Source organism: Spermophilus citellus, assembly GCF_964194105.1.
Source record: "Spermophilus citellus genome assembly, chromosome: X".
In the NCBI taxonomy this organism is placed as follows: domain Eukaryota; kingdom Metazoa; phylum Chordata; class Mammalia; order Rodentia; family Sciuridae; genus Spermophilus; species Spermophilus citellus.
In genome coordinates, this window is record NC_138190.1 from 126626005 (window position 1) to 126638190 (window position 12186).

The following is a 12186-nucleotide window of genomic DNA, read 5'->3' on the forward strand; positions in this document are numbered from 1 at the left end:
GTTGTTGCCTACACCCTCTTTCTCCCCAGAGTTGGTTCCAACCAACATTCAAAGGAAAGTTTACACTTTGTTATATTTTTTACATACTCTCTCTTGATCTCCTGTCAAAGGGTTGCAAGCCAACTCAATGGAGAGTCATTTCATTCCACTTTAATTACCAAATACCTCAATGAATTTTTATTGTAATAAAATACATGACATAAACTTTACCATTTACTACTTTAAAGTGTATAGTTCAGCAGCATTATGTACATTCACAATGTTGTGCAACAGTCATCACTATCTAGTTCTTTTATTGCATTTTTTAACCTACTACCCAGACTGGAAAATGGCAGTTGAGTTGGAAAAATATACTTTGGGATGACAGTATATAGTTTAAAAATACTTTTTTAGAGAAACATATTCTAAATCAAACACTTCTAAGAATAACATCTAAATATTAATAAGAAAGTCACTCACCTTCTTGGTCTAATTTTTCTAAATCTATTCCAATATACATAAGCTAAGAATTTCAATATATATTATTTGCTTATTACCAGAGGTCATGTGCATCATTCTTACATTTAATTTTTTTTAGTTATCAATGAACCTTTATTTTATTTATTTATATGCAGTGCTGAGAATCAAATCCAGTGTCTCACACATGCCAGGCAAGTAAGTGCTCTACCACGGATCCACAATCCCAGCTGTCATATCTACATTTTTACTCTTAGCATAGTTGAGAAGAAGCATTTCCAACTTTGACTGAAAAAAATATAGGCATTCTTAGACATTTTTCATTAAGTGAAATGTGATAAATAGAATTTGCTTTTTCAGTTGATTTTCATCACAAAACTGAGAAATACCTTTTGGTGATAGTGTGTATTTGTGTTTATCACATGGTCTATGAATTGAATAGACATGTATGAAAAAGTGTGAGAGAATGTATGCCAATCCTCTGTACCTTCCTCCCCTACATGTTTGCTGTCTAGCCCCTGAGTTGGGTCTCATCACCCTCTTAGCTTGCAATAGTCCAAGTTTCAGCTCTCAGGTGACCAGGTTCTTTCTTTTGGTGGAGTAGCCAAACTACATTCATTTTACTCCCAGGAAAAGTAAGAGACAGATTTCAAGTATCATGGCTCAGTCTTGAGCAAGGTCTGTAAAGGCATTTCCCTTAATGGCTTCCCATTATATGGAGTGCATTTTTGGTATTTGATGCTTTTCCTGTGATGGATGAACCTCCTAAGGCTACCCCAACCTACCCTCCTCACTCCCCTGCCCTAAGGGCAAACATCTTCTTTTATAAATAACTTTGGACCACTGCAAAACCCAAGATTAACTGAGAATGAAAATCAAGGAAGAGAAAAAGGCAGAGGGAGACTAATGTGAACAGATGATACAGCTGGCTCTCTGATTCACAGATTTTTCTATTATAAGATATGAGGCAATATCCTTAACATGTTACATTATCAGTATATTTCATCATACATACTTTTTCTTGACAATAATCTTGATAAGAGGTCCATTGTCTAAAGAGTCAAGAGATTGATTTTATTACTTAATAATTCATGGAACTTCCCCCCAAATCTGATATTATACCCTTGATCCATGTTAGTCATATTTATTTTGTAGTTGAGCAGTAGTCAAAGATCTACAGATAATGATTTGATAATGATGAATGAAAACTATGGTTTTCATAATAATAAAATCAGTGTCAAATTAGATGTAACTCTTTTCAAGATATCATAATATTCTAATATGTTCTAATCAGAATTATCACCTACCACACAGAAACAAAAATACATTTTACTAAGTTGTAACAAAAAAGAGACCACTGAAATCATGCACATTATAGACTTAAAGTTGAAAAAAACCCCCTAAGGTCTAAAGATGCAATTCTGATTTATTTTCATATTTTTGCCAATATGGATACACTGTTTCTCTTCATCCTGAATTTCTTAAAAGAAAAATGATACTCCATCTTCATTGTTACTTGGCCTACACCTTGCATTATTGAATTTACTTTTCCCCCAAGGCTTACAATTCAATTTTGAGAAGTTCAGCCAGAGTGAGATATTATAACCTAACTTTTGGTAGAAAAAGAAAATTTTACAGTTTCATAATATGGTTAGTAGCAAGAGCCCATCCTCAGATGAGTACTTTGTTTTGCAATTTAGACCTGAAACCTGAATGCTGTTAGTGACATAGTTTCTATCCTGGACTTCATTTATTTTTCTGAGACCTGGTTTTGAAGGCCAACTGTGACACAATATACTTCCCTGTAGATCTCCTGCAATATATTGTTCCCAGAATAATTTTTTTTCTTTCTCTACCTTGTATCACAGGCAGCAAGTGGAATCCAGTGATTCCTGTGTATTCATTACTACCTGACCCCATAGGCTTTCATCCTAAAGGCATGCATTTAGATAAAAGGAGAAAGTAAAGCCTCATGAACAAATCTAACTAGATAAATGAGAAAAGCCTCATGTAAGAGCACTAGAAAGTTGTTACAATATTGATATAATCTGGAATTATGAATTAATCATCTTGTTGGGGTCAACTGAGCAGAAACATGCAAGTGAATGGGGTTGTAAGATCTGAAAGTTCTACCGTAATTCCAGGAGTAATGGGATAGTCCATCTATTTTTCCCTAGTCTGAGGTGGTTTTTCATGATAGAGCTCTGGTTATGTTGATGTTACTTAGAGTAAAGCATCTAAGATTTAGGTCATTTTTGGTGTCAACTCTCTATTTCTTAAGTAAAAAGAACAGAGATATTAATCACAATTAATTCAGAATCCCCAAAGAGAAGGCACATTTTCACATGCCATAAAACTATAAATATGCTTATCTACTTCTGACTTTCCTTCCATTTAAACTCACTTTAGTCCAGAAGATAACTTCAAGACATCTTTACTTGGTTGACCAACCACCGTCTACTGAAGACTAATATGACAAGACTAAATTTTAGTCAGTTTGCATAACCCTTCTGAATATGTAATCTTAAAATCTGATCAGTTGTATTCTACCTGTAACTCAGGCCTATAGCTTTGGGGTGATTTCTGACACCTCTTGATTATCTACACCACGGAGTTCATTCTATTGCCAAATCCATTCATTCATTACAGAGGCTGTGTGGGATTTGAAAGCAGCATCTCTGCACTCTAACTTTGGTGTTCTACTCTAAGAGCTAAAGACTAGGTAGAGTTCTGTGGGTGGCCGACATTTTGTCCACTATCATTTTGTCCTCAACTCACTCTCTGTTACTATGCATGTCTCTCTTTTTTTCCTGATGAATGTGTAGCACAGCTAAAGTCAAAAAAAGTGCTTCATTGATCTTGGTGTCTACCTGATACCCAGAACTATGCTGTGAACATAGTATGTTATTTAAAAAGTGTGATAAATCCTATTCAACATGTTTTGGGTCTGTGCATATTTCTCTCTACTCCAAAATTGAGGTCTTTGTACAGGCCACAAATCACTGATGAACTTGTACAACTGACTCCTAGTTAATGATCCTTAATTTATCCTACATGTTGTTGGCAGAGGCATTTAGCAGAGTTGTTGACTTGAGAATATCCTCTTCCTCCTTGCAATCAGAATGTCACCCAATGAATCAGATAGAAACTATTGAGCACAGTCTTTAGGGCAATAGACTCACTATATTTTTGACTCTTCTTCTCATCCTCTCTTCCATACCAATCATAAAAACATACTCATCATCTGAATGCAAAGCTTAATTGTTGCAATTGTTTATTCTTAGATACTATCTTATCACATTTCTCCTCTTGTCCTGATATCTTTGGTTCTTATTATATTTTATTAATCTCACTGTGTATGTACTTGTGCTAGCTCTAGAAAATACAGAAAACTAAGGAGGTGAGGTGTGAGAAGAGAAAGGAGGTAAATGATGGAATAGTTGTGATTTGTCCACAGTTGAAACTTCTGAAGCAACAGAAAAAGAGGACTGAGTGAAAGATCTTGAACCTGCTTCATTCTGAATAAGGTAAAGGAATGTGACATGGGTGCAATGGAAAGAATTTGAGTAGATGGTGGTGTTAGCTTGTGTGTGTGTGTGTGTGTGTGTGTGTGTGTGTGTGTGTGTGTTTGTGCATGTGCCTATCTGTGTGCATGCTCTGGCCTAATGCTGTCCTGGATATATCTTAAAGATATTTTAGCCCTATATATTTGAAAGGGATGCTGGAGAAGCCCCAGGTCATATGTGGAGTTCTCTATCATAGCTAATTTTTAATAAAGTGGTATTCAGAGCATTTGCTATTAAAAAGACTCAAGTGATTCTGTAGCTCTGTAGTCTATAAGGAGGGAGGAGAGGAGTAGAGAGGTAAGAATTAACACTTTATGAACTACACATAATCATTACTACCTTTATACTTTTAAACTGATTGAATATTTGGACTAGTCACTTTCCTCCTTATGGTGTCTTTGAATCCCATGAACACTTGCAAGTCAGACAAACTGATGCCCGTCAGTCCTTAGCTCAAATTCCTTCTCCAAAAAACTTGGTCTGAATGTCAACACGATTTATCACCACACACTATTTCACTTCAACCAACCATTTGTGCCATACTTTAGGATTCTAAAGCTCATCTTGTACCTCATTTGGTTCACTGAGTGCTTAAAAGGTGGTGATGGTGATGGTGTGTGTGTGTATTCCATTGGGAGTTATTTCATGTTTGTGAAATATTAATTCAAGGTTGAAGAGAACAGCACATTGGCAAAACAGGTGGCCACTGAGTTTTGAGGGTGGAAAAACCCTTAGACTAAAATAAAAATCTTCTCTACTGGCGTTTATTTTCCATCATTAGAGACTGATTATTTTAGATTACAATGCAAATAGCATTAGGATTGGGGTAATAATAATACTAGATAATGGACTAACTTATTGTCATTAGGATACCAATGCCCTAATAGGCAGAAGTAAAGATACATGTTAGAACAGGGAGAGAAGAAGAGAAAGCTACCTGGAGAGGAGAAATGATAGTAGGGTTCTACCTGAAAAGGAGTGAAGGCCCTAGGTGTTGAGGGAGCATAGAACCAAAGTGAGAATAGACGAAGAGATGGAAGAAGTTGACTACATTTTGCCTACTTTACATTTTTAGCTTAGTTCTGAGAGGTTATAAAAGATGAGAATTTTACTTAGTAGAACTTAATAAAGTAGAACTACAAGAATGAAGAGAGAATGATAGAAATCTGCCTTCAAGCAACATTCCTGTGCAATTACTAAAATCATATATTAATGTATTAAGTTTTATTAAATACTTACCTATTTAAAAAATCCTGAGAAGGGACAATGTCCTGAACTGTATAGATTTTTCAAAGAGAAAAAAAGAAAATTATTATTTGTTCTTATCTTTCCCAAGCTATTTGTAAAACAGCAATTAACATATATGTTATCAGGTTTTTATTCTCTGTTATTACTGCTTTGTTTCAAACCTCAAGGTACTCCTCAGGAAGTATAGAATGTACCTTAAAATCTTGGACCTTTCCTACATGTCCAGCTTAATTTCTGGTCACTGTTCTTCAAATATTCTGTGCTCCAGAGATGTACAACAACTTGAAATCCCCAAAATATAGCATGTTTTTCACACCTCAAGGTCTTTGCTCTTTCTTTGTCTGGAATTTTAGTATCCCTCTTTCAAACTTCTCATCCTTTAGGATTTATTCAGCTCATGTCACCTCCTCCAGAGAGCCTTCCTTGAAATCCACCTAAGCCCATCCTCTGTTAATGCTACTGAAGCATCTTATACACACTTCTATTATAAGACATCCTGTGCTGTATTGTAATTACTAGTTTACAGTGTCAGGTACATTGTAAATAGGACTTATTTGTTTAATGAATTCTTTAATGTATTTACTTGTTCAATGTTTAGTCTGCATGTCATTGATCTCTTCCCACTCAAATGCTATCTAAAATGTTTGTATGCCATCTAGTTTTAAAATTTTAGTAAATATTTTTGAATAATTATACTAAAGTCTTTATTAATATGTCCATAAGAATCCTGGGATGGTATGTCAATTATGCATCTACATGATTAAATGAAAATCTTAAAATAATGCTCTGAATAATAAAATAGTATCACTGATTAGGGCCTAGGTCATGGTCAAGGTGATTTACTATTTATTTTTCTCCAAATAAATGTAAAGTACATAGTGAGTAATCAATAAATCCCAATGATCAGGACTAGGAGTGTATCACAGTGGTAGAGCACTTACCTAGTGTGTGTGAGAGGCTCTGGGTTGATTCTCAGCAACAATTTTTTTCAACACTCTTTAAAAATGTTCTACTTAAATTGTATGTACCCTTGAGTTTCTTTGTGTATGAGTATGTTTTTGTGAATGTTCAGTTTTGGAAAGGAAGGGGCTGAAATTAATAGTGTATAAACATGAGAAATGAAGTGTGAAGATAGAACTGTTGTGGTTTTAGAATATGTCAAACAAATCCTTTGTTATCCTCCATAAGGAAAAGTTCAATTCTCTTCCTTTTGAGAGTGAGTGGGACTTAGTGACTTGCTTCTAATGAATGGTACATAGTGGTAGTGATGGTGTGCAACTTTTGAAACTAGGATCATATGGTGTATTGTAGCTTAAGCCCCTTCTCTTGTATCTCCTCTTCTGGGGGAAGCAAGCTACTCAAGAAATCCTATGGAGAGGTCTACATGGTGAGGAATTGAGACCTCCTGCCAGTGACCATCAGAGACTTGAGCCCTCTTGCCGAGAGTCCTATAAATGAACCACCTTGGAAGTGAATCCTTCAGTTAGTCAGGTCTTCACATGACTGTCTTTGCATGACTGTAACAGTTCTGGATGATATATCTTGACTATAAGTAAATTCATGAGAGACTTTGAATCCGAACCATCTAGCAAAGTTGCTCCCATATTTCTGACTACAGAAACTGTGAGATAATAAATATTTGTTCTTACAAGCTTCCAATTAGGGAGCAATTTGTTATTCAGCAAAAAAAGATATCTAGTGAATTTCTTAAAGAAAAAGAACTCTATGATTTCCAGCAATGGGAAGAATTAAATATCCTGAAGAGCCCAAATGTATAAAACCTGTTAGAGATGCAATGGGAATTTGATGGAAATGCAACTGGAGAACTTTAATACACATCTTTGATGGCTGGACATATCTAGTTGACAGTAAGAAAAGATATTCTAGTACACAAAAAGTTCAGTAAAGACATCAAATAATTGAATAATAGAAACAATAAGTATAATTTAATACTCATTTAGAGTCCTACATCTTTCAAATAGAGAATATACATTTCTGGTTTGTCTATGGAACACATTAAAATATCAATCACAGGGCTGGGGTTGTGGCTCAGTAGTAGAGTGCTTGCCTGGCATGTGTGAGGCACTGGGTTCGATCCTCAGCACCACATAAAAATAAATAAATAAAATAAAGGTATGTGTCCATCTACAATTAAAATATTTTAAAAAATATCAATCACATATTTGGCCACAAGAAAACCTTAACAACTTCAAGATGGTAGAGATTTACAGGCTATACTCTCTGAACCTAGTTTCAAAAATATGACCCTAAATACTAATTACTTAGTAATTAAGAAACTATTGTGGGTAACTTTTAAACCAAGAGGGAATTAAAAGGAGAAAAGTATAACCTATCTAAATGAGAGTACATTAAATAACTATAGAAAAAACCCACAAGTTGTTCCTCTAGGCTTTGCTCTAAAGTATTCTTTCATTGCTTCTCCCATGATTCCAGACCAGCTTCTATAACTGCCTATATGACTGTTCCACTTAGATGTCCTACTTTGATACCCACATGCACCTCAAACTCAGTATATTCAAAGTTGACTTAATTCTTCTTCTTTCCAACTTGTTCCTCTTTCTGTATTATCTAATGAATGGCACCACTATCTTCACTATCCATTTAGTTGCCCAGTCTAGACATCTGAGAGTTGTCTTTAATTCCTTATCTCCCTTATTTAATTGGGAACCAAGTCATCCATTCATCCCCCATAGTCAAATCTGGGCCCAGCTCTCCAGTCTTACTGCCATTGCCTTCATTGAGAACATATTTCTTGCCTTGACTATTTGTAATAACCTCTTTAATTGTGATAAGAAGCAGCATGTATTATGATTAGGATTGGTTGAATCAGACAGATTGGATCTGTTTGATTCAATCAATCTGGGTTAAAACTCTGGCTTTGCCATATACAAAGTGACTTTGGTAAGATAGTTTACCACTCTGAGACTTAACTTACTTATATGCAGAATGGTAGATAAAAATGTTTCTGACCTAAATAAGTTACCAGAAGGGTTAAGTGAGAGGCTATAAAGGGTATAGCATGGTACATAGCAAGTGTTAAATAATTGCCATTATTATTTTTATTGTTTCTTTGACTTCATACTTTTCTAGTTCCATTTTTACTCTTTTGAAATGACAAATTCTGACCATTTTATGTCCCTGGTGATATTCTTCAATAGCTATCCTTAGATAATAGGATAGATGGCAAATATTTGGCATGGCCTACCAGAATCTTAATGATCCAGTTTTATCTCTCAGTCAAGCTTCATCTTCCACAACTTTCTACCTTTAATTTTTAGCCAAAGCAATTATTTCCTAGAAGGTTATCTCTATCATTTTTCTGTGTAGAAAATTCTTTCTCAACCTTCAAGTCTCAGCTCAATTATGGCTTCCTCTACAAAACTTCCTGTATTTCCCTATACTTCCACTGGACTTTATACATACGTCCATTGTACACTCATCATATTGAGTTGTGATTATTGATATAATTGTTCCCCCCTAAACTGTAAAATCCAAAGGTAGAGACCATGGCTTTATTACTTTGTATGTTAAATAATTATCACAGCACTTGACATGTAGCAGAAACTCAATAAATGTCAATTAAATGATTGGGAGATTTACTTAAAAATTATTGCTTATGTTTACCTGGATCATAGTTGATACTTGATTTCTTGTAATTTTTTTCATTCAAATCATCATTCGTTATCTAGATATGGCATAAAAAATATAAATAATGAAACAAAATTTACCCCCAAAGAATTTTTAAAGGATTTGAACATTGACTATTTTTCATATTAAAGATCCAAAAATTGAAAAAAAATATTTTAAGAACTTATTTAAAAGTCTATTTAGAATAAATATGTATGCCTTATTATGGGTCATATTACATATATTATTACTGAAGAACTCAAGATAACTAAAAAAAATGTACTGATCAACATGGAAGACAATCAACTGAACAGCTAAAAAGAGTATGTGTGGTTTTTGAATGAAGCTAACCATAGGAGAAGTGTATTCAGAGAGCCGGAAGGCAGAGACAAGGTTATCTGCACACTTGGAATGTGACTCTTTGACTTGGCCAAGAACTCTACTTGCTTGGGTAATTATATGGGGAGATAAATCCAACAAAGTAGATCTTTTTTTTTTTTTCTCTCTCTAGGTCTGAGAGCTGAACACAAGCCATCAGAAATACATTTCCTGATACCAGTGGGATGGGAGAAATAAATTGGAAAATAGTAACGTTCTAATTTAATAAAAGAATTCATGATACTTTTCAAAATAAATGAGATGTTTGTGACCATTTGATATACTCATATTGTCCAACATATTTTCAAAGTCTCTTTTAAAAACTGATGATATGGGCTGGGGATGTGGCTTAAGCGGTAGCGTGCTCGCCTGGCATGCGTGCGGCCCGGGTTCGATCCTCAGCACCACATACCAACAAAGATGTTGTGTCTGCCGAGAAGTAAAAAATAAATATTAAAAAATTCTCTCTCTCTCTCTCTCTCTCTCTCTCTCTCTCTCTCTCTCCTCTCTCACTCTCTCTTTAAAAAAAACTGATGATATAAATTTGTTTATTGATATTTTTAGGTAAAGTATGTTATATTACTTTTGTAATCCATGTTATACTGAAGGACACTTTTTATCTGGCTCTAGCTAGAAGCTAGTAAAAATTTAATTTCTTATATGCAATTGCTAAACTATCTCCAAGTAGTAAATTTCTTTCTTTAGATACCAAGCATAGTGATTATGGATGTTGACATAGTAGCATAGTGCCCATACACAATAGGTGCTTCATTAATGTGTGTTTATACAGAGAAGCTTATTATGGCCAATACATGACTTTTTAACCATTATATATGTGTATCTGTCATTTACTATGCATTTAACATAGGTTATAGCAAACAATACCACTTTCTACTTTAGTTATGTAGAATTCATTTGTGAAGACCACAATAAATTTACTGCATGATGACATCTCTCTCAAGTCATGTTAATTTTTAGAGCTGAAGAAGTAGTTAACACAGTGATAATGGAGCTAAGAATGTTATATGCATTTGATTTCTGTAACAACAACTGGAAGCCCCCAGTGACAATCTATGTTGTGACCATAGGCTACACTGTGAATATCTGCTGTTACCTTTCCAACATTAAATGACTGGGCACTGGTGACAAAGGGGACAGAGTAAGACAATATGGCTGTCTCTGCACACCCATTACCACTTGAAGAGTAGTGATTCATCCTCAATTTGATGCTTCCTTTGCAGGGAACAGGTACCTTAAAGTTCTGGTAACCCACCAGTTAGGAAGCCTATAACCTAAGGGTTATTAAGTGGAAACACTTATTTCTGGTGATTACTATTATGAATTAAGGCAAATATAACATTCAAGTTTTGGATCTAAACAAGTTTAAAATCTCAGGCTCACTACTTTTTTTTGCCAGCTTACAAATTGTTATTGATATGGCCTACATTTGCTGTATGGCAACATGAACATAACTGATAGCTATGAATGTCAGTAGACTGAAGCAGCCCAGGACTGTTACTGGGGTTCCTATTTCAATTTTTATAAAATCTTACTATGGAATGGTTAACTACAGGGAATAAGGATATTCTAAATTATCACTTAATGAAAGAATTTTATACCAATTGTTAATCATAATTTCATACCTTATTTGTTCTGCTTGCATCTGGTACAAAAGAGGTACTACTTACCTCTTGTGTTAGAATATCCAGTATAGACTGTCTGGAGATAGATGTTGATTTGTCAGAAAAAACTGGAGTAAGAGCCAAGGCACTGTTTACTTCTGGGGGACAGAAGAGGTACTGTTAATTACTAGAAAATGATATAGTTCTCCTTGCTGTGTTGACATTATGTCTAGAATTATTATAGTCAAGAATGTATTTATTGATGCAAGTTGAGGCAGATCCAAGGATAAGATGACTTGATGACTTTCTGAATTCTTCAGCCCTATAAACTTCTACTGGCTCACCACTGCCTCAAGGACAAGCCTGAACTCCCCAATCTATGACCCAAACTTCCTTTACCAGCTTAATACCCCTTCACCCCCACTGTCAGAATGACCTATTTTTCACTTTATGCAATAGACAAGGGGGAAACACGAGGATTTTCTTTTTTATTTGTTCTTTGTAGATATACATGACAGTAGAATATATTTGGACATATTAATACATGCATAGAGTATAACTTATTCTAATTAGGATTCTATTCTTGTGGTTGTACATGATGTGGAGTTTCACTGTAGTATATGCATATATGAACATAGGAAAGTTATGTCCAATATATCCCACTGTTTTTCATATTCCTATACCCCTTCCCTTCCCTTCATTTCCCTTTGTCTAATTCATTGAACTTGTATTCTCATCCCCCCACCATTTGTTTGTTAGCATTAACATATCAGAGAGAACATTTGACCTTTGTTTTTTTGGGGGGGATTGGCTTATTTCACTTAGCATGATAGTCTCCAGATCCATCCATTTACTGGCAAAGGTTATAAAGGCATTCTTTTTATGGCTGAGTAATATTCCATTGTGTATATATGCCACATTTTCTTCATCCACTGATCTGTTGAAGGGCTTTTAGTTGGTTCCATAGCTTAGCAATTGGGAACACTGAGGACTTTCATGTTGAGTAATTATATACCCAAAGCTGTCTTTCAGGAAGATTACATTCACAGTAACATATAGGATAGGTTAAAAGGGTAGGTCAAAAGGAAGAAGAAGAGATTGGGAGAAATTTATTGCAATAATTAATGTCAGGGTGACACGAATAGGAAGGAAAAGGAGGTTGTGAGAAAGCTTAAGGAGTATATTAGAATGTAAAAATTTGGGGATGTAGAATATGAGCACTAGAAAACAGTCAAAAATAAGTCAGGTTTTGTGCCTGGATAACAATG

General features: G+C 34.9%; 1 protein-coding gene across 1 annotated transcript in view; it reads right to left on the reverse strand.

Moving 5' to 3' along the window:
• LOC308639542 (fibrous sheath-interacting protein 2-like) overlaps positions 1-12186 on the reverse strand; it is a gene marked incomplete at both ends in the record, with an annotated part of 76505 nt that overhangs the window by 23959 nt on the left and 40360 nt on the right. Inside the window, one exon of the mRNA XM_081277749.1 lies at positions 10985-11076. Coding sequence (XP_081133875.1) covers positions 10985-11076 — 92 coding nt within the window. The remainder of the gene's footprint in view (positions 1-10984; positions 11077-12186) is intronic.